The sequence below is a fragment of the Aricia agestis genome, chromosome 10, assembly GCF_905147365.1.
Source record: "Aricia agestis chromosome 10, ilAriAges1.1, whole genome shotgun sequence".
NCBI classification, from domain to species: domain Eukaryota; kingdom Metazoa; phylum Arthropoda; class Insecta; order Lepidoptera; family Lycaenidae; genus Aricia; species Aricia agestis.
In genome coordinates, this window is record NC_056415.1 from 8,059,664 (window position 1) to 8,080,399 (window position 20,736).

Below are 20,736 nucleotides of genomic sequence, written 5' to 3' on the forward strand. Positions count from 1 at the left end.
CATAAACGATGATTTCAAGGCAACATGTTTTTCTAATCCATCACAATCAAAGTATTTCGGATTTCCATTTTACTAAAGCTATTCATTAAAACCATTTAACAAATTACTTTATTCCATTTACAAGCATACAGTACTTATTACTTTGAATACACAATAATCGTAATAAAAAAATTGTCTAATTGCTATAATTACAATCACTAAATTATTATAAATATATTTCATAATAGTACGTTGATATAAAAATTAAAAGTAGCTTAATGTAAACCCTTACAAAACACAATAATAATAATAAGTAGTCATCAAGTTAACTTTGGTCAACATATATTTTTAGAATTGAAGTTCAGAATACGGATAGTTAAATAACAAACCATATTTTAATTCTATAATGGGCAAATAAAACCATTGGCGCAACATTGTAGATATATACAAATGTTAGAAAACTTTAGTATGTAAGTACTTCTATTAGGCATTAAGCCGTTACGTCATAATGAGTAAGATTTTATTGTTTTTGCGGGGACTTCATTGGATCTTTTGGATACATTCCTAATTTAACTCCGATATCTTTTGGCAAACGTAACACTGGTCGCGATGGAAAAGGATGATACGAACTCGTAGAAGGACTTCTTGGCAAAGAAAGAGATGATAATGTATCTGTTTCTAAAAGAGAAGTAATTGCACTGCCGGTATCGTCACCATCGGTTTTAGTTTTATCACTTTTCTCTACTGCATCCTTAGAAAATACTGGTGTCTCTCTAGCAGGAAATATTTTCGGTGATATGGGTGTAGAGACTTGGTCCAGTGATGTAATTTGACACAACGTATCACTTGAATTACTTTTTGCACCAATTGGCGAATCATCTTCTAAAGATGGTTCGTAAGTAAAACTAATTGAAGATGTTACTCGCTGGCTGAAATCGCTTAAGTCACTGACGTCAGATTTCTGTAAGTTATCAGTTCCCTTTTGTTCTTTACTTGCTGCTTTATTACAAATATCGCTTACTTTGGATAAAACGTAATCATTGTACTTGCTTGGAGTAGAAAACGGATAATTATAGTCATCAGAAGTAAGTCTTCGCTCAAAAGAAGTGTCTTTAATTTCAGTTGAAGGCATTGTGACAGATATTTTGGATTCACTCGATAGTGAGTATGTTTTTAAATTATTGTCGGTAATGAGATTTTTACTTAGATTTAGGTCCGCATCTATGATTGATCTTCGCTTAATTTTCTTGTCTTCATTGTCTTCATTAATGCTGGATCGCCGGGAATCTTTTTTATAGTCAGATTTTGCATAAAATCCTTTATTTTCCCAACCGTAATAATCAGTCTTATTTGCTAGACATTCACTACTAGGTGTTTTTGGAGGCTTGGCTAGGAACTCTCTTTCAACATTTAATGCGTCACGTACTTCAAAAGAAAATGGATCATCAATTGAAATTGGTCTCACTCTTGAAAAATCTGTTTTATCAAATGTTTCTTCTGTATTGCTTCTTTTTAAATCACCAATCAAAGAATCTGAAGTAGACTCTTTTAGTAGTGGAGAGTCGAGAGGTTTCGAATCCAATTTAATTTTTGATGTTTCATTACTCTTCTCATCATTAGATGAATTATTTTTTGAATTTGATATATTTTGTTTAGTAAGTATTCTACTTAGTATTTGTGAGTTCTCTTGTATAATCTGTAAAGCTCTTTCACTATTCTTTCTGCCTAATCTAAGAATATTAAAGTCTTTTGAAGCAAGTTCTGAAACAATATCTTTCTTAGGAGTCTCAACTATCTCAGGTGTTTTTAATTTTTCTTTTTTGTCTGTTTTAGGGGACAAAATATTTTTTTCATTTTCTTTTATATCAAGATTTGGTTTAGGTTTTGTGCTAAACGTATGGCTTTGAGGAAGTGAAGAGGCTCTTTCTACGTCATCATTTTTGATAGACTTACCATTATTATACAGAGTTAAAGAGTCCGGTTTCTTTGGCACCCTAGAATTTCGTTTAGGTGGACGTCGGCTGGGTATATCAGCATTATTGGGGTCGGTAATTCTAGCACCAAAAAAGTCTGGACTGTGTTCAAAATATTTATCTATTTTCAAAAGAATAGGTGGCTCATCCTCACTAATCAGAACACTTTCAGATCCAGGGCTTCTTTGAGGGCTGTCACATTTGTCAGATAAATCAATATCAGGTACAAAGTTTGGATACATTGCAAAGCTATCTATAATATCCGGAGGTCTTGATAAGGAGAAACTAGTGTGCTTCCTCGGAGATCGATATGACTCTCTGTCATACGTGAATCGAAGACCATAAGCCTGCTCGGAATCACTAGGTGACACAGGGCTAAGTTCAAAGAAATCTTTAGCTTTAGTGATACTTTTTGGTCTCTCAATCTCAGAAATGTTTTCGGTGTCTAAATGTAAATTGCGGTAATTTGTTTTAGGCAAACTTAAGCTTGAAGGCGGTATCCGATGCGATTCTAATGCCTTTTCAACAGCAAGTTCTATTGCATCCCTGTTTATTGTTTGTTTATTTAATTTCGTTTCAAAGCCATCAATGTATGTTTTCAGTGGTTTACCGGCTGCCGAATCTAAATATTCAGAAATTTTGTTAATATTCGTATATTCATTATCTAATCTAATATTTTCTTCAAAATTTAAGTCTTTCGCAGCTTTCGGAATTGTTAGATCTTTAGATTTAACATCTTTGATTGAAGGAGAAATTACTCTTTGTACGGGTGTTGTGACTTTATGCTGCCCTTTTTCAGTTCCTATTTTTAATTCGTTATGATGTTTTTTTGTCTCACTTTTTACTGTAGACACTTTTGAATCCATATCTTTTTGTAAAGTCAGAGCAACAGTCTTATCTATTTTTACCACAGTGGAAGTTTTATTTTGCTTGTCATCGTTAGGAAGCTCTAATTCCGAATCACTTTCTTTTTCATTTTCGTCACAAAGGCTGGTATCAGTACTGGATTCTGAATGAGAGGAATAAGTGGAACTTTGACTATCACTCCTAGACCTTACTGAGGCTATTATCTCGTTAGCTTCAAATTCTGAAACAATTTCGCCATCTCCAATTTCATCTAAATCGATCGAAGCTTTCCTAGCTACTTCTATTTTTTTTTGCTTTTTTACATCCTTCCACTGAACCGAGTTTCTTCTGCTTTGACTTTTGCGTGATTTTTCTTCTTCCCAAGATAATGTTTCGGTCGATGGTTTACTTTTATTTTCAGTCTTGTCATTGTTTACTGTTTGTCTCGATGGTGGAATAGCACCAGGAGGCGGACCCAGTCTCCGCCCTCTCGAACTGACGATTGCACTTTTACCGAGCAATAGGTTATTGACTGTTAAAGATGTTGGAGACGTTGGAACACCGACTAAAATAAAAATGTATTTATAAGTTAGTAAATACGCTAAATTAGGTGTCATACTAAGTATTTAATTTTTTTTTACTATTGCATGTTTGTGCAAATTTATTCAGTGTTACCTACCTGCTGCATGTCTAGCACATGCGGCTGCCAAAATGACATGTGCTTGCCGTTGTCTCTCTCGTAACCGCGCATACTGTCGCTTCAACGCGCCTATGTCCAATGATAGCCTATCGCCCGCACCAGCTCTATCGTCACGTCTTGGTATTACCTTAAAATGTAAGTCATATTTAACTGTTTGCTTTAATTCGTTAAAATAATGCTGAAGTCACGAATGAAACTTACAGTTGCTAGTGCCATTTTGTTGCCATCATCGCTTGAATCTCCTTCATCTTCTGAATAAAATAGACGTAGGCCCTTTTTGGTCATGGTTTGCATCTAAAAGCAAAAATTATTATAACTTAGAAAATCTAACTTTAAATTAACTCTATGTGTACATCTCAAAATATATGGTCGTTACTGCATAAACGTTGATGTTACAAGCTTATTTATGCTAGATGTAAATTATATCTTTTAAAAACTGTTGATTTGAAATTCTTAGGGGAAATAAAGCTATTTCAAACCTCTAGAAGTCGAGTCCCTCTAGTTTATGGTTTACACTTACCGCCGAGTGTACGGGTGGTCGCGTAGCAGGGGGTGCGGGGGGTGTTACACGATACCGATGGAGGTTACGTAATCTTGGCAATTCGGGTGCGGCACCGAACGCAACCACACGAGCAACCAGCGCGTCTCCCGCCGCCCACACCGCGCCCGCGCCACCGCCCATGCAGCTGTAGAACTCGTCCGCTGAACGGGCGGCAACTATGCGACTGAAAGAAGTCAAATGGGTTTGTAAATAGTGCCACAACGAATAAATCGCGCCAGAAGATACGCCTCTGACATCTAATACGAGGAATATCGGCTTTACCCGGGTTATTGAAATGGATGCATAACAAAATATGTCGTAACTTTTGCTGGGGCTCGTGGCAAATTCTTTTGATGGGGCCATATCAGTAAAAATCGTCATGATAAAAATGAAACAATGTATTCTTAAAAAAAAATCGGAGCTCGCGGCCCCCTTGGGTCAGGGCATTTTGCCAGCCCTGCCAATTGCCACCATATTGTTACGCCACTGTGCATAACATTTCGAGGTTAATTTTCAGTAAAAACTAAAAACCTAACACTGTAACAAAACCACTACTTTTCAACATAAGAAACAACGTTCTTACTCTTGTAGCATATCCCAAATAGCTAGAGCCGTGAGCAGCAGAATCTCGTTGCCGTCCAGAAGGATAAGGTCCCATATCCTGAGCAGGGACTCGCGGGGGAGCCACGTCGCGTACAACGTGAGGAACCACTGCATTGTGAACACATCTGGCAGGGGAGGTTCTATGCCGCCACCTAAACAACAATTGCGGTAATATTATTCTCAAGCCTTATGAATGAAGTGTAAAAAAGCTAATATTTATGGAATAAAAGAATCGGAATTTTAATATTTAAAAAATAGCTTCAAATAGCTAGCTTTATCAATCAGCTTTGTTCGCATCAATAGTGTTTTTGGCATACAAACATTGATCCATAACAAACTTTCTGAGTGAACGGTATAAAAATGCATTTCAACTTTTAAGCTTCATTTTTATACCTATATAAAAATGCATTTCAAGGTTTGAAATGCACTGAATTGATATATAAGTCATACAGCTTTGTTTTCTACATCAAATAAAGAGATAATAAAGGGAGTCACGCATGGATACAACTCAATGGCAACTCGTGCAAGTTGATAGTTGAGACGTACCGTCAGAGATCTTCTGCAGATGGTCCATGTGGGCAGCCAGCCGGGGCAGTCGTATCCGCAGCAGGTCGCGGAAGGCGGCCATGTCGGCGGACAGTCCCCGCAGGTCGTCCGCGAAGTAGCCCTCAGGGAGAACTGCCTCCACCAGATATATCATCACCTAGGAATAAAGAACAAGCTTTTTAAGTGAACTTTAGTAGTTATTAAATATAATGTGAAAAAAATAATCATCTTACGAAAAAAGGAGAGTATCAATCTCTATGTCCAAAGGGAAAGAAGTTGGTCTAAAAATCTTTTCAGACATTTTCAGACAGTTAATAATATAATATCTATGGACGCTTCACACCACGTCAGTCTGGCCCCGTGCTAAGTACCTAAAGGACTTGTGTTACAGGTACCAGACAACGGAAATATATTTAATACTTTTATACTATACATATATTTAAGATTTTTATTATATCATACACATATTTAATACACATCCAGACCCGGGAACATTGAAAACTTTTTTGTTCCGTCGGCGGGATTCGAACCCGCGACCCCCGGCTTGAGCTACCAACGCGCTCACCACTGAGCCACAGAGGTCGTCATTCATCGAGTTAAGGCATACATAAGGAAAATGTAACAAAAAGGTTCACATCTAGTTACGATTGTCCTATTTTCATACAAAAAGACTTGAAGTTAGTATTTATAAAATATTTCTGACCTTTAGAGAATCCGATTCAGACTTTTCCATAACCTCTAATATAATTGCCGCCAACATGTTAAAGCCTTGACAGTAACCAACATCCTTATTCCATCTGAAAAAGGGGCAAAATATTGGAACTAAGCATAACTCATCTATATTATATACTTTAGATTGTCTATGTTAGTGTTGAATTGCAATGAGAAAGTAGCGGGCGACAGTTATGGGGCTGGATTGAATGATGCTTAGATAAAACAGTGCTGATTCAACAGCGGAATCTGGCATCCGCTATTGAATCGATGTGAATCAGCTCTTAATATAATTATGTGTATTATGCATAAAGTTAATATACCTAGCGAAATAGAGCAACAATCTCGAGCTGTCAAATGAAACCGAAATTGGTTTCATCTGTGTGTAAAAATATGTGTACGTATAAACTTACACAAGCATGATTGAACATGATTTCTATGAGATTAAATTGTCAACGTGCGACACGTGCCGACTGGACGTCAAAAAAAGAGTGCTGCTGTCATGTACCACATGTCTCTTTTTACCACGCAGCGTTACTGATAGTGACATCTCTCTTGCTCAGGCCTTTGTTTCTCTATTCCGCTAGGTATATTAACTTTATGGTATTATGTGAAAATATTACGTACCTCGCATATGCTAACAATACTCTACGTAGCATTGCTTGATTTTCTCTACCCTCAGCTCCACAAAAAAGGGAACAACCAGTTCTGTGCAAGTCCTGTAACACAGTTTTGTTTTTGAGTTCTTATAACAGTTTTGTAGCACTGTTTTAGTGTAAGTGTGTCTTATAACGTTATTTAAGACGACACACTTACTTGAAGTGGCCTTAAGACTTGAGTAAGTATCTGTGTCGTAACTCGTAACTCGTAAGGGTTGCATTAAGTTCATTTTAGAATTGCTACTCGTGTCTAGAGATGCTTTAACTACATCGGGTCTTGGTGTGAGCTTTTTGTAAATTATCCAATAAAATTATGCGTTGGGAGTTGAGACGTAAGATGTCATGAACAGAGTTATTCTAATGGCATTCAGTATCTATATATTAATACGTGAGCCAAAAACTTTGTATCCCTTTTGACGAAAAATGGGGAAACGTAGGTGAATGAAATTTTGCACAGTTATAGTTTATATGGTGAAGGAGTGCATCGAGCTAATATTATTTTGAAATCATGCTTTTATCATACCTTTTTTTAACTAATAAAACATTACACACACAATAACACACACTCTAGGAAAAATTACAGATTTTTGAGTGACAAGCCTATACATGCGTTTATTTGGTTGAAGTCTGTAGACAACAAGGTGACAAATTGAAAATTGATTATAGTTTTTTTTTATTGAATCTTAGATACTTTTAGACAATGCTTACACGGCCAGTCTGAGATCAGCTGAGTCCCAAAGACAAGAGTTGAAAAAAATATGATAAAGTCAATATTTTTTACAAAATATAGGTGGTAGTCCTAATGTCGTTGAAAATAAGGTCGAATTTCGACCATTGGGCGATCTCTAGTCATAATAATATTATTATACTATCTTCGGAGTGGCTATAACCGACTGGTCGACGTAATGAGGCCGACCCAAAAAAAGGTGGCAAGACGAACTGGATGCGTTCGACAAAAAGTGGCCGTAGTAACATCACAGGATCGCAAATTATGGAATGAAAGAGGGGAGTTCTTTGCCCAGCAGTGGGACACAGTAGGCCAATAATAATTATTATAGTACCTTAAGGATCTGTGCACTGAGCTCGGTATCATCGGGCATGGCGGTGCCGCGGAAGCAGGCTCGCTCCGCACCCGCCCACTCTATGCCGCGCGCCGTCAGGTGTTTCTCCGCTAGTGTCAGCCATAACTGAAAAATATAATTTAAGTTAATAACTCCCACACCGGTTTCGGTGACGGTGGCCAGTTTCATTGAAACGAGGCCAGTTACGCAGGAGCAATTTTATAGTGCCCAAGTGTGTGCGCAGTACACAAAAGCACTTTTATTTTTATTTTCATAACCCAATAGGACGGAAGACCGACACGACTGGCGAGAGATCAGGGCTCAAGGCCGACTTTTTACATACCCATCCGGCGCATGGTACATCTTACTTGTCAGACAATCAGGTGATCAGCCTGCATTGTCGTAACCAAACTTGGAAATAACATGTTTCCAACGCGGGAATAGAATCCACGACCTCCTTGTCAGAGAGTCAAGAGCCATGCTCTAAGCCACTGGACCACGGAGGCGGAGAAAGAAAATTTTAATTAGGGAATTTATAAGGGAGCCCCAAATCTCGATACAAAATAACTGGAACCGATCAAGTCACTGGCAAAATTTGTTTTCATGAAATTCATAAACCCGAAATATGCTAGCACTGAACGAGCTGATGATGATGAATACACACACGCAGACAGACACGTTAAACTTAGGATATCCCTTTTTTAATTTTTTCTTCAGGGTTAAAATGGATAGTTTGGTCACATAAAAACATATTATTATATACCGCCTATATCGACGAAAAGTGCAGTTTTAATATTCCTTATTGCGCTGACCACACATCTCTACACGACAAACAGTCTTCAGACTGACAATTGCAAAACAAAGTATAATATGAAGCTGCACACGGTCGTAACAAAAATATCTGATAGACAAAACTAAATGCCTGTCGACGGATTTCAGATAGTTATAACCTAAATACTACTTGTCTCGTATAGGTAGTCAATACTCGATAAAGAGATTAGATGAGCGCTAAACTAAACTTTACGCTGTAATATGGATAATCCGTAAATTTTATAGGATTGTAACGTAAGTTCTGCATTATTACAACAAGCAAAAGCAACGATCACGTAATGTTACATTGTAACAATAACTTTACATCTCTCCTAGCTAGAGCTTTGCTTTTGTCTTTCTTTCCATACAATCTTAGCTTCCATTAAGTTCTTACAGCTTGCATTGTCGTTTCTCTTTTACTGTCGAGCTCTGACAGCTTAAGACTCAGGGTCCCTAAGCTTGCAAGCTATTTACAAAGGTAAATGTACTCGTAGAGGTATATATTATTATGTGGTGGAATTGTAATTTGTAATTAAATTATACAGAAAAGGTTTTTATAAGAAAAAGTAGAGTTAGTGCGTAAACACACAGGCCGAAAAAATGCGGCTGAAATTCGGCATGATTACGTCAGCAATGCGCTACGCATACAATATAACGCGACGTAATTTCGGCATGGTGTGTCATCACTCATCAGTCATCAGTCATCGGTAATTTAAAATACATTGCAGGCGTAATCATGCCGAACTTCGGCCGCGTATTTTCGGCCTAGTGTGTTTAGACACTAAAAAGTAATATTTTGTTACTTGGGATTATTTTCATCATTCAAAATATATCAAGAAAATACTAAAATGGCGGCAGGCATGAATGTGGTAGGATTGTAACTCTTTCCCCAAAAAGAAACGTTTTTTATGTAACAAGTAACAATATCAGCAGAAGTAATTTGTAACTTCGGATTATTTTCATCTATACTAATATTATAAAGCGGAAGAGTTTGTTAGTTTGTTTGTTTGTTTGAACGCGCTAATCTCAGGAACTACTGATCCGATTTGAAAAATTATTTCAGTGTTAGATAGCCCATTTATCGAGGAAGGCTATAGGCTATACTTTATCACGCTAATACTAATAGGAGCGAAGAAATAGAGGAAAGTGTGGAAAAAACGGGGGGAAATTATTTGAAAGGGCTTATTTGAACGTGCTAATCTCAGGAACTACTGGTCCGATTTGAAAAAATTCTTTCAGTGATAGATAGCCTATTTATCAAGGAAGGCTATAGGCTATATTTTATTGCGCTGAGATTAATAGGAGCGAAGAAATAGAGAAAAGTGTGGAAAAAATGGGGGAAATTATTTGAAATGGCTTATTCGAGCCCGCTAATCTCAGGAACTACTGGTCCGATTTGAAAAATTCTTTCAGTGTTAGATAGCCCATTTATCGAGAAAGGCTATAGGCTATATTTTATCACGCTAAATAGGAGCGAAGAAATAGAGGAAAATGTGAAAAAAAGCGGGGGAAATTATTTGAAAGGGCTTATCTCACGAACTACTGGAGCAATTTTTCTGTCATTTGGCACAGATAAGAAGTAGACCACGTGAAGGATCATAGGCTATTTTTAATGGACTAATTTGTCTGTGAAATATCTAAATTCGCGGGCGAAGCTGCGCGGAACGTTATATTTCTCGGGGTCACGAGTCACGACATCACAGGTAAACGGCTGAACCCATTTTGCTGTGGTATAAAGATACATTGAATCCCGAAAAAGAACAAAGGATACATTTTGTCCCGGAAAAATGTACGGTTACTGCACAATATACTTTTATGATTTGCGCGTAAACTATTCAATCTATTGTGATGGAATTTGGTATGTAGATACTTTGAGTCTCGGCCCTCGGGAAAGGACAAGGAATACTAATTTTGTCCCGGAAAATGCACAGTTACCGCACAATAAACTTTTATGATTCTCGCCTAAACTATTTAGTATTTACTATTTTATCTATTTTGATGAAATTTGCCATGGAGATTGGAGATACTAATTTGAATCTGGGACAAGAAATGTTTTTGTCCCGGAAAAATACTTTTCTGATTTGAGCGTAAACGACTCAATCGATGTACGGGTACAATTACTATAAACTAAAGTCCACGCGGACGAAGTCGCGGGCAACAGCTAGTTCAAAATAAAACAAGAGAATTCTAAAATGGCGGCTTCCAATTTGCTTTTACGTAGGCTTTTGGTTGAAGTGATTGACGTCACTAAACTTATTTAACTTTGTTTCGAGTGCTCAAGTACTCAGTAGGCTGTAATTTAAGCTACATAATTTATACAAAATTAGCTATGATCACAGAGTATGATCATAACATAGCAATAATATGTTTTCATGTGGAAAGTTTTTACACTTTACTCTTGCGTATCGCTTCCAGTTATTTTATGAAAAAAAAAATTGATAGAACGTGTGAGGTTCATATTATGTTTTCTAAAATATTTTAAATTACTTTAAGATACAGGCAGATATTTATATTTTTTTATTACTTATCTAAAAAAGTAGATGTTATACAATAATATTCGGGCTCAAAGAAAGCACAAAAAGAATTTGAAAATTTATAATAATATATTATATCTCAGTATAATATTATGTAATGTATGCAATTATAATATTATCTAACAATGATTCAAAAGCATGATATTTATCTGTTCGTTAATTTAACGAAACCCTATGCCCTTATTAAGCTTTAAGACGCTCCTATGTCTTTCATGTCTAAGGCGGGGGAGTTATAATCGAATTCCTGTCGTAAGTGCCTCAGCATCAAAACAATTCCGAATTCTCAATTGGTTGACGACCCTGTGGCTCAATTGGTTGAGTGTGCGGCAGCTCAAGCCGGGGGTCGCGGGTTAGAATCCCGCCGACGGAACAAAAAGTTCTGGTCTGGATGTGTATTAAATATGTGTATGATAATATAATAAAAATCTTAAATATTTCCGTTGTCTGGTACCTGTAACACCAAGGTTTTGGTGACGGTGAGCTGGTTTCATTAAAGCCAGGCTGGCTACGCAGGTATTTATTCTCAAGTTCCTATGTGTGCACAAGATCACTCTCTTTCCCATTTTTGTCGTAACTGGGTGAGACGGATGGCCGTCAAGAATAGTGAGGTCGTAGGGCCGATTTGTTCATGCAATGAGGTTTAAATAATTTGCTATTATAATAATTATGGTAAAATATTTAAACTTGGAATATGGCAAGGAATTCCCGACGTCTCGTCACCCCATTTTTTAACCCCCGACAAAAAAGACGGGTGTTATAAGTTTGACGTGTCTGTCTGTCGGTCTGTCTGTCTGTCTGTCTGTCTGTATGTCTGTCTGTCTGTCTGTCTGTGGCATCGTAGCATCCAAACGGGTGGACCGATTTTGATCTAGTTTTTTTTGTTTGAAAGCTGACTTAATTGAGAGTGTTCTTAGCTAAAGTTCATCATCATCAGCCTGCTCCGTGCTGAAAAATCGCGGTTCATCTGGTTCGTGAAGAGTCGATTAGCAACTTGCAGTCGTTTGGTGGGCTTTATTGCATTCTAGGTCGTGACATTCATGAATATTTACACATTAATGGAAAGTTGACCTGGTGCTGCAGCATCACCTGGTAATCAATAGGATACCTAACTCCTCACCAACTTAGAGCAATGGTTTCGTATTTGGGCTCATTTTAATTGCGACAACTAGTAAGACGTAGATAATCAATAAATTTTTGCATGCTGCTGCTGCAGCTTCACTTGGATTCTATAGGAGCCGTGCTCCATATGACGCGTGACGGCCTCATCCAAAAGGACATTCCTAGATGGTATTCATTGGGATATAATATAATCCTGTTGATAGGAATTATTCTGCACTATAACCAACACAAGTTTAAAAAGCATGAAATAATAGGTTCTATTTCCACAGACTAAAAAAAATGCGTCACGGATAGTCTATCGTTTGCGCTGCGCCTTAAGCTTTACATTTTTACTAGGTACGTATAGTTAGTGGTAGATAAACGGCAAAAGTCTGTGCTTATATTGTCAGACAATCTGAATCTCCGAGAAAAACTCTGGTGCTATCTGGGCGAGAACCGAACTCTTAGTTACTTGATCACATTACTGTCAATTTATTCTGTAATCAATACGAGATAAATTGACGATACTTATCTAACTTCCTATCTAAAATCTTAACAGCAATAATAAACCACTCTATTGCATTATTCGTATTAAACTAGCTGCTAGACTTTAGACAATGACTGTACTTTGTATTGTGTGTGTATGTATGTGTGTATTATCTATTCTGTGACTGTACCTTTTTCCGAAAGTGCTGCGGCACTCCAGCTGGCAGGCGGGCAACGAGCCGCATGGCGTGCAGCCATTCCGCGAAGCCGCCCTCGCCGGGGCCTTCGCTGCCGGGTGTGAGACCGAAGCGAGCGTTTGCGTCGCCAGCTGAAATACATTAAAGATGTAGTCGTTGCCCATAATTTTCCAAGTAAAAAAAGTGGTGTAGAAGAAATTGATTCACAGGCAGTTGACGGACCTATGTCATTTGGTCGGATTATGTAAATTCAATGGTCTTGAATTATTCTTGATCTGTCGGATGGGTTTGACATAACGCAATATGAGTTTAATCAACTTTTCTGATAGTACATACCTTTTATGATAAAAAAAAACTATCTTACATTCTTTACACAAAATATCTTGTGTATTGACATCTTTATGAGTTTTAAGCATGAAGAGACGGATATATACTGAAATTTAGTTTACAACATAAGTGTGGATGTACGCAGCATAGTGAGGAGGAGGATGAGACACCTATTCACCTTCTCCTCGACTATCCTGCTCTACTACAGAGCAGGAACAGGCACCTTGGTCGCCATGAATACTTATCCACAGAGGAAATTCGTGGCACCAACCCCAACCATATCGTTCAATATATGAGCAGCATTGGGTTGGGGACTACGAATAATAAAAACTAGTCGGGGACGATAAGAGAGTCTCTAGTGCGAAGGAGTCACAATAGATCCTTATGGGTCGCATTGACGTTAGGGCTGTAGCGACCCTGCCTTCTTCAACAAAAAAAAATTGTTATAAAAACTTTCCTGTGACATAAAATATCTTGATGTATCTTAATAAGTTTTAAGCAAGAAGAGTTAACGGATATACTAAAATTTAGTTTATAATATACTAGATGACGCCCGCAACTCCGTTGCGCCAAAATTCGTTTATCGCGCGGGAACCGTACATTTTACCGAGATAAAAACTATCCTATGTCCTTTCTCGGGACGCAAAGTATCTCCATGCCAAATTTTAGCAAAATCGGTTCAGCGGTTTGGGCGTGAAGAGGTAACAGACAGACAGACAGACACACTTTCGCATTTATAATATTAGTATGGAAGTGTGGATGTAGGCAGTATACATCTTGTTTTACAGTTAGTTGACTGCGTAGCACTCCCTCGTAGCAATTGCGTAGCGCTACGGCCTACGAGTAAATAAAGTTTGTCCAAAGTCCATTACAAAAGTTATTCATTAGTTAGTTAATATCTACCTGTGGAATACTCTAGTTTCTCCCTGATAGATTTAATCAACAACATTGTTTAATTTTTTTTTTACTAATATGTAAATAAAGTTCTTTATGCAAATTTAGTTTTAAATACTATGAATACATGCAAAGTCCCTTGTTTGAAACTTTACTTTGTCCAATAAGCTCGGTTTACTGAGCCGTAAACTAATGCAGCTGAAGGACAAATAAATCACAAGTGGCTCTACACACTCAGGCCTTGGCTGGCCTCAAATCGAGCCCAAGGCCAGACAGACCTAAGGACACGAAATTCGCTTTGAAAATATACCGGTAATAAAATAATTACGTCGACGTCACCTTAAGTGATATAATTATGAATTTCTCTCGCGATTTCCACAAATTGAAGCTTAATTAATGAGCCACTTAGTCCATAAAGTGCTCTGGTTAATATTTCATGAATAAAATTATAAAATTCTAAAAGCAATAACCGTCTCAGGTGCTATCGTTAATTAGATTAGGAATCCAAGCGCTCGCCTTACGTTTGTTTAAAGGCTCATAAAGAAACATATAGTACTAATAAGTAATAACGCCTGCAACTCTATTGCGCCAAAATTTATTTCATTATAACCGTTCATTTTTCCGGGATAAAGTATGCCATTGCCTTTTCAGGGATTTAAAGTACCTCCATACCAAATTTCAGCAAAATCGGTTCAGTGGTTTGGGCGTGAAGAGGTAATAGATATATAGACTAACTTTCGTGTTATAATATAAGTATGGATGTTTATGAAACATGAAATAGCTGGTCATAGTCCTAAGCACCAATTAAGCGTGTGGTGTCATATTACACCTACCACCAGTACTCGTAATGAGGGTGTATAATGTTTATCTAAAGCCAGCGAGTTTAAACATAATAAGGGTGTATATTCAGGGAATTGAGCTTATGTAATCCTTGATAAACCCTATATAAATAAGTGTCAAAGTAAATACATGATTTGACTTATTATAATGCTAGTAGTTCATTAATTTTTTCATATTTAATTTTAGTTCTTATAGCTAGGACTAATTAAATGTCAATTTTCTTAACCAAAGCATTATTTATCAACCAATTTATGGAATATACAAAACATGTTATCCTGTTCTGGGTTTCTAAAGGATCCAATACCTGTAGTAGTCCTCGAAGAACTTGCCAAGTTCCTCAGAGAGTTTAGGATTGCACTCATCTGTTATACACGCCGCAGACATTTGACACGGGCATTACAAATACTGCACTGAAACCCCCAGTACCACGCACTCAATACATTGTTTAATAACACGGCGCCCTACCGTCATCACTCGGACAAGGACAGTCACTGAGTGGATTACACGCTAGTTACAAAGTTTTTAACTTTATCGAATCTTTGACCAGTTATTTTCATATTACAAGCCTGCGTTCTATTTTAAGCCGCAGCTTTATTTTGAATCGATTGGCATTACAGTGGGAACTGCCGTCCCTGCGATACACCGTTCATGGAGGAAAACTACGCATGCGCCGTAGTCCTATTGAGGTGTCTTTGTGTGCGTCGCCTATTGATTCGTATATAGCGGTTGTGTATGTCAGTTGAGATAAAGGTTCATTATAGGTATAGCGCCGGCTCTCATGTTTCTGAATGGAGTCCGATTTAATAACTTTATCGTGTTGCGGATACTGTTTGAAGTCTTCGTTTAATCACTACCGAATTTTCAGTCCGCATTGAGAATTTTGCTAGCGTGCGTAGAACACATAACATTTGCATAAAAACGTTTTGTTAGCCCTGTACTCCTAAAGTAAGTAGATTAATGAGTACGTTAATATATTGGATTTGTTTCTTTTTGGCTAGCCTCATAAATCCTATTAAAAACATGAAAAAGACGGAATAGAAAGAGGCATAAAAATATATTTTAAAATTAAATCTACCGTTGAGTACTTAACAACATAACTACTATAAATACTTAGAGCTAAAATATATAAGATAGAAAATGTCTAAACACACTAGGCCGAAGTTACGCGGCGTAAATTCCGCTTGATTACGCCCGCAATGTATTTTAAATTACCGATGAGTGATGACATACTATTATGTCGCGTACCATCCGTATATTGCATGCGTTTGACATTTCGGGCGTAATCATGCGGAATTTACGCCAGGTAACTTGGGCCTAGTGTGTTTAGACACAAAGACTTAGATGTCTGGACGAGATAAAAGTCGGACGAATCAACCTTCAAAAGTCTTTTTGTCGCACTCTTCTAAAGCAGGGGTATTTACTCACTCAAATGACGCAGCAGTACGGTGAAAGCTGCACACAGCTTCCTCTGTTGTCTCATAAGACGGTCTCGCCTACGTAAGCATCGCGCTAAACGCTCGCTAGCTATTTGGAGATTGCTCCCCCAATCTTGTGCCTGCTTTCGTAACTCGGGGATGCCTGTAGGGAATGTTAATTGATAATGTAATTGGTACTTTGCCTCCCTTAACTAAATGTTTTAAAGCCTCCTAGAGAGCGTATACCGTGATACCTTGAGGAAGTTACTTGTTATATATAATAATTATGTATTACGTGCTTACTGAAATAGGAAGGGTGATACAAATAAAATCTATTTATAATGCTACTAGTTAGTGCCTGCAACTCCGTTGCGCAAAGATTCGTTTATATCGCGGCAACCGTGCATTATTCCAGATAAAAAGTATCCTATGTCCTTTCCCGGGACTTAAACTCTCTCTATACAAAATTTCATCAAAATCGGTTCAGTGGCTTAAGCGTGAAGAGGTGACAAACAGGCATACTTTCACATTCATAACATTAAGTATGGACTATACCTAGTACCTACTCATTTCTCAGTAGACATGAATGAATGCACAAGAATGCAGCATACAGAAAAAATAAGAAGCACTGAGTACTGACCTAAGGATTCTAGAAAACTCCTTTCTAAAGCCTGCGAGTTTTCCTCGCAGCAGGAATGTGATGATGAAACGGATGCTGCTGTAGTGGATCTGTACACAAAGAAAATCATTAGGTGGAATATAGAATTTTCCTACATTCATATTAATAAATTATAATTACAATAAGAAATAACAAAGGAAAACAGCCCAAAATGTTGGTACGAGTACTTTTTATGTCAAGAAATCCTGAATTGCTGTGTGAATACAGCAGCTGTAACACTGGAAATGCCAGATTCATTCGCAAAATGTGTTTATTAGTTTTTATTTTTTAAAAATTGACATTTTCGAGCGTGTTTTTAGCTATAATTCATCATCGTCAGCCCGCTCAGTTCTGAAAAAATTGAGTTTTATCTACTCAAAAGTTTTGAATCGAGGGCTGTTCGAATTTTCTAATTTAACGTTAATTTGCAACTCACCCATGACTGTAATACTCGACGTTGCTGCTACCACTCCACTCTCTGTGTTCCGCGTAGATATCATTGAGAAGTTCCTCAATCAATTCTTTCACATCAGGTTTCTAGAATTTTTTAACACTTTTTTTAATTAAATAATTATCAAGCGACGGTGTAAACTTTTTAGGGGTAGGTAAATAATATTTAACTTGTGTAACACGTGCCCTGATCGAAAATTCGTGGGACTGCGGGAGAGTACTACATTATCTTCTGTATGTCTAGAATCGACAGCGGTAAGTGGTAACGAACCACGAAGATTTTTCGATGTGTCAGGAGTGTCCAAGGTACATCTTAAAGCTGTCTTGTGTCTTGCGAAGAAATTTAATGAAATATATTATATATTTTAGTTTTCAATAATAAAATTGAAAACCAAATAAAATTAATCGAAAAAGTTAAATTGATTAAAAATATAAATTCTTGGCAGCTCTAGACGCTGGTTAGAATATTTTATTTAGGAACATTAAAATAGGTACTTTGTAAGAGTAGATAAACAAGTATTTTTGAATTTCTTATATTATTCCTATTTATTTAAAAATATAGGAAATGTTAATAATAATAATAATAATAATAATCTAATAATAATAGCTCCCACACCGGTTTCGGTGACGGTGGCCGGTTTCATTGAAACCAGGCCAGCTACGCAGGAGTAATTTTATAGTGCCCAAGTGTGTGCGCAGTACACAAGAGCACTCTCTATTCCTTTACTCTCATAACCCAGTGGGACGGAAGACCGACACGACCGGCGAGAGATCAGGCGCAGGACCGACTTTTTACATGCCCATCTGAAGCATGGATCATCTTACTTGTCAGACAATCAGGTGATCAGCTTGCATTGTCCTACCCAAACTTGGAAATAACATGTTTCTAACGCGGGAATCGAACCCACGAGCCGCGCTCTATACCACTAGACCACGGAAGCGTTAAATGCTCGTAACACTACCTTAGACATACCTAGTTCTTTCTTAAATTTTTTTACGGTATAAACCTAACTTGAATTTCGTTTTAGAAAAACATTTCATTTCCAATCCGTTTTTATAAAATTAATATAACACACCGAAATATTATATTAGTTTGACTTATTTCGTATTAGTAGTATTTGGTTAGTATGTAAGATTAAGTATTTATTGATTATGCTCTGCTACCTCCTTAGTGTCCTTTATAATGGGTGGTGGTGGAATCTCCTGTTTCTTTTTAAAATTGACCGTTGGGACTTTGATCTGCTTTATTTTCTTCTTCGGTTTCGGCTTCTGGGAGTACAACTGCGTAAAGTCCAGCTCGAAATTAACAACTTTTAAATTTATAGGTTCCTTTATTGTTATTGTTTTCATTTTTATCTTTGTTATCAAAAACGTCAATTGCAAATCACTCAATCTTCTTTTTCTTCTTTTGCCTTTTACATTTTTTTAATTTAATTTATTTTTAAAATTCATTGAAATTATTAGCACTAAGTACTAAGCAGCGAATGATAAACGAACAATGTTTAGAAGCGATTGTCACTGCCACCCACACACAGTTCAACTGATATGCCGATATGGTGAATACATTTATTTCCATTCCGAATTGCCTTGGGTAGGTTACACACGAAGCGATAAAACTGCACAGTTTGGTCGCAAGACATAAATAAATGTAAAAAACTATTTCTGCTTGCGAAAATGGGTCGATATGGGCAGTTTAAATTTTTTTCGAAATTCAGACTTTAGTATAATAATAACTGTACTACTACTGTATTTACCATTTACACTACATTTACATCATGAATGAACTTAAGAAATTGAAAAAGAAATTCAATAATGAAGATGTATTTTCCATAGTATTCTGTATTAAAGTGACCAAACTGTGAAGTTGTAAGTTATAACGTAGTCGTCTATATCGGCAGGCCTGTCCCACTCGCGCGTTTAGGTATCGAACTGTAGGTACCCCTTTCTTCTTCTTCTTCTTTTAAAAATGGCCGCCTCGGTGAGTTGCCAATGTCAGAGTGGCTTAAAGGACTTTGCTCTATGTAGCGAAGGTCTGGTGAAGTAACAAGACGTGTACGGTTACAAAACAAAATTACATATTTACAGGAGTTGAATAACCTAAAACAAACACAAACACAAATGTTAGTAGAGACATCACAATCTTATATTGTTATCACGAATATATGTACACAAAATCAAAGGGGCAGATATTTTTTCGTTCGAAAAATTCCCGACCAGCTCCTACACTATAATCGAATATAAAACTATTATAATATATTATATACGTTGGGTTACTAAAATTTTATTATTACTATAAAAAAGTTTGCTATTAGTAGCTATAGTAATTAAAAAAAGATTATTTTATTTTCTAAAAGGTGACAATCTTGATTTCGTCAGAAAGGGTACCTCTTACGCGATAGACAGAGAGAGGGGACATGTAGGTAAATATAATTGTAGGCACCTAGCACTGCGCGGTCGGAATTTGAACTTTATAGTATCGTAGCATGAGTTGTTATTTTTTTAAACGGGTTTCACTTGTGGAAATTCTGTTGGTACTATTAATATATATTCTGTATCGGGCTTAGCCAGATAATGAACACATAAATTGTTTTCAATGTACATTAACATTTATTTTTTCATTAAAGAAGATCCCTACCAATCTTGAATATTCAATGAGCAAAGAATCTAATCTTTCTTATATCAAAAGTTTTGTTTGCAATAATTTGAGGCGGAGTTTTTCTTTAGCAAAAATAAAACAGACGCTATATCTTTTTAATTATGGTTCTTAGAAACACTTTTTTGTTTGAAATAATTATTTTAGTAAAATCTACAAAATATTAATAACGGAAAAAGCTGTGAAATGTCGTGTTATCTTTTCGCAAAAATAATATTACATCGTAAAATTGGCTCAGTAAATTGTTGTTCGTAATACGTGGAATAATTAATAAGCTAATCTCCAGATTCGACACCTTTAAACTTAGTCAATTATAAAAATCAATTGTTAAGTACTTATTAGCCTATTTTTTATTAAGATTACGGGCTATATTATAAATAGAGGATCTTCCATTATTTCACCATTATCAGCCTGTTAAATTAATCAAATTAAAACTGTTTTAAATTTTAAAGTGCTGAAATTGAGATTTTGCTGTATTAGTCATTGATGCTTACAACTTTAATAATTCGTTTATCTCACTAGAACCGTACCTTTTATGAGCTTTTACATGAGGAGGTAACAGACAAACATGTGTAATGTGTATGGTGCGGGATTCTACAACTTTCCGTCACAACTCTTAAAATTACATACTTTGGGCTGGTTTACACGTATTAAGTTGATAAATAGTTAACTAAATTTTAACTTAATTTTATGTTATTTATTGCATGTAAACACAAAATTTAGGAGCAAGTAGCAAGTTAAAATTTAGTTAAGTA

The 20,736-nt window shown here is 36.6% G+C and overlaps 1 protein-coding gene across 2 annotated transcripts; it reads right to left on the reverse strand.

Annotated features, from left to right (window-relative positions):
- Positions 1-292: 292 nt before the first annotated feature.
- LOC121731103 lies at positions 293-18,678 on the reverse strand. 2 transcript variants are annotated; one of them, XM_042120443.1, is made up of 14 exons: positions 18,493-18,678; positions 17,315-17,415; positions 16,861-16,949; positions 16,231-16,383; positions 12,739-12,875; positions 7,620-7,745; positions 6,527-6,618; positions 5,892-5,985; positions 5,189-5,345; positions 4,623-4,794; positions 4,019-4,223; positions 3,700-3,792; positions 3,478-3,625; positions 293-3,363 (listed from the first exon to the last, which is right to left on the reverse strand). In XM_042120443.1, exons 1-14 carry the CDS (start codon positions 18,676-18,678, stop codon positions 500-502), a joined length of 4,617 nt encoding a protein of 1,538 aa, XP_041976377.1. In that variant the 3' UTR covers positions 293-499. The 2 variants fall into 2 exon arrangements, with proteins under 2 accessions (XP_041976377.1, XP_041976376.1); XM_042120442.1 differs by lacking the exons at positions 16,231-16,383; positions 16,861-16,949; positions 17,315-17,415; positions 18,493-18,678 and adding an exon at positions 15,110-15,406.
- Between the last annotated feature and the right edge of the window lie 2,058 nt (positions 18,679-20,736).

Coding starts and splice junctions, on each gene's coding strand:
- LOC121731103 (XM_042120443.1), bottom strand. CDS start 18,678: ATGAAAACAATAACAATAAAGGAACCTATAAATTTAAAAGTTGTTAAT. Junction 6,619..7,619: donor TCAGTGCACAGATCCTTAAG/GTACTATAATAA, acceptor ACTGTGTTACAG/GACTTGCACAGAACTGGTTG. Junction 5,986..6,526: donor GTATTGTTAGCATATGCGAG/GTACGTAATATT, acceptor CCCCTTTTTCAG/ATGGAATAAGGATGTTGGTT.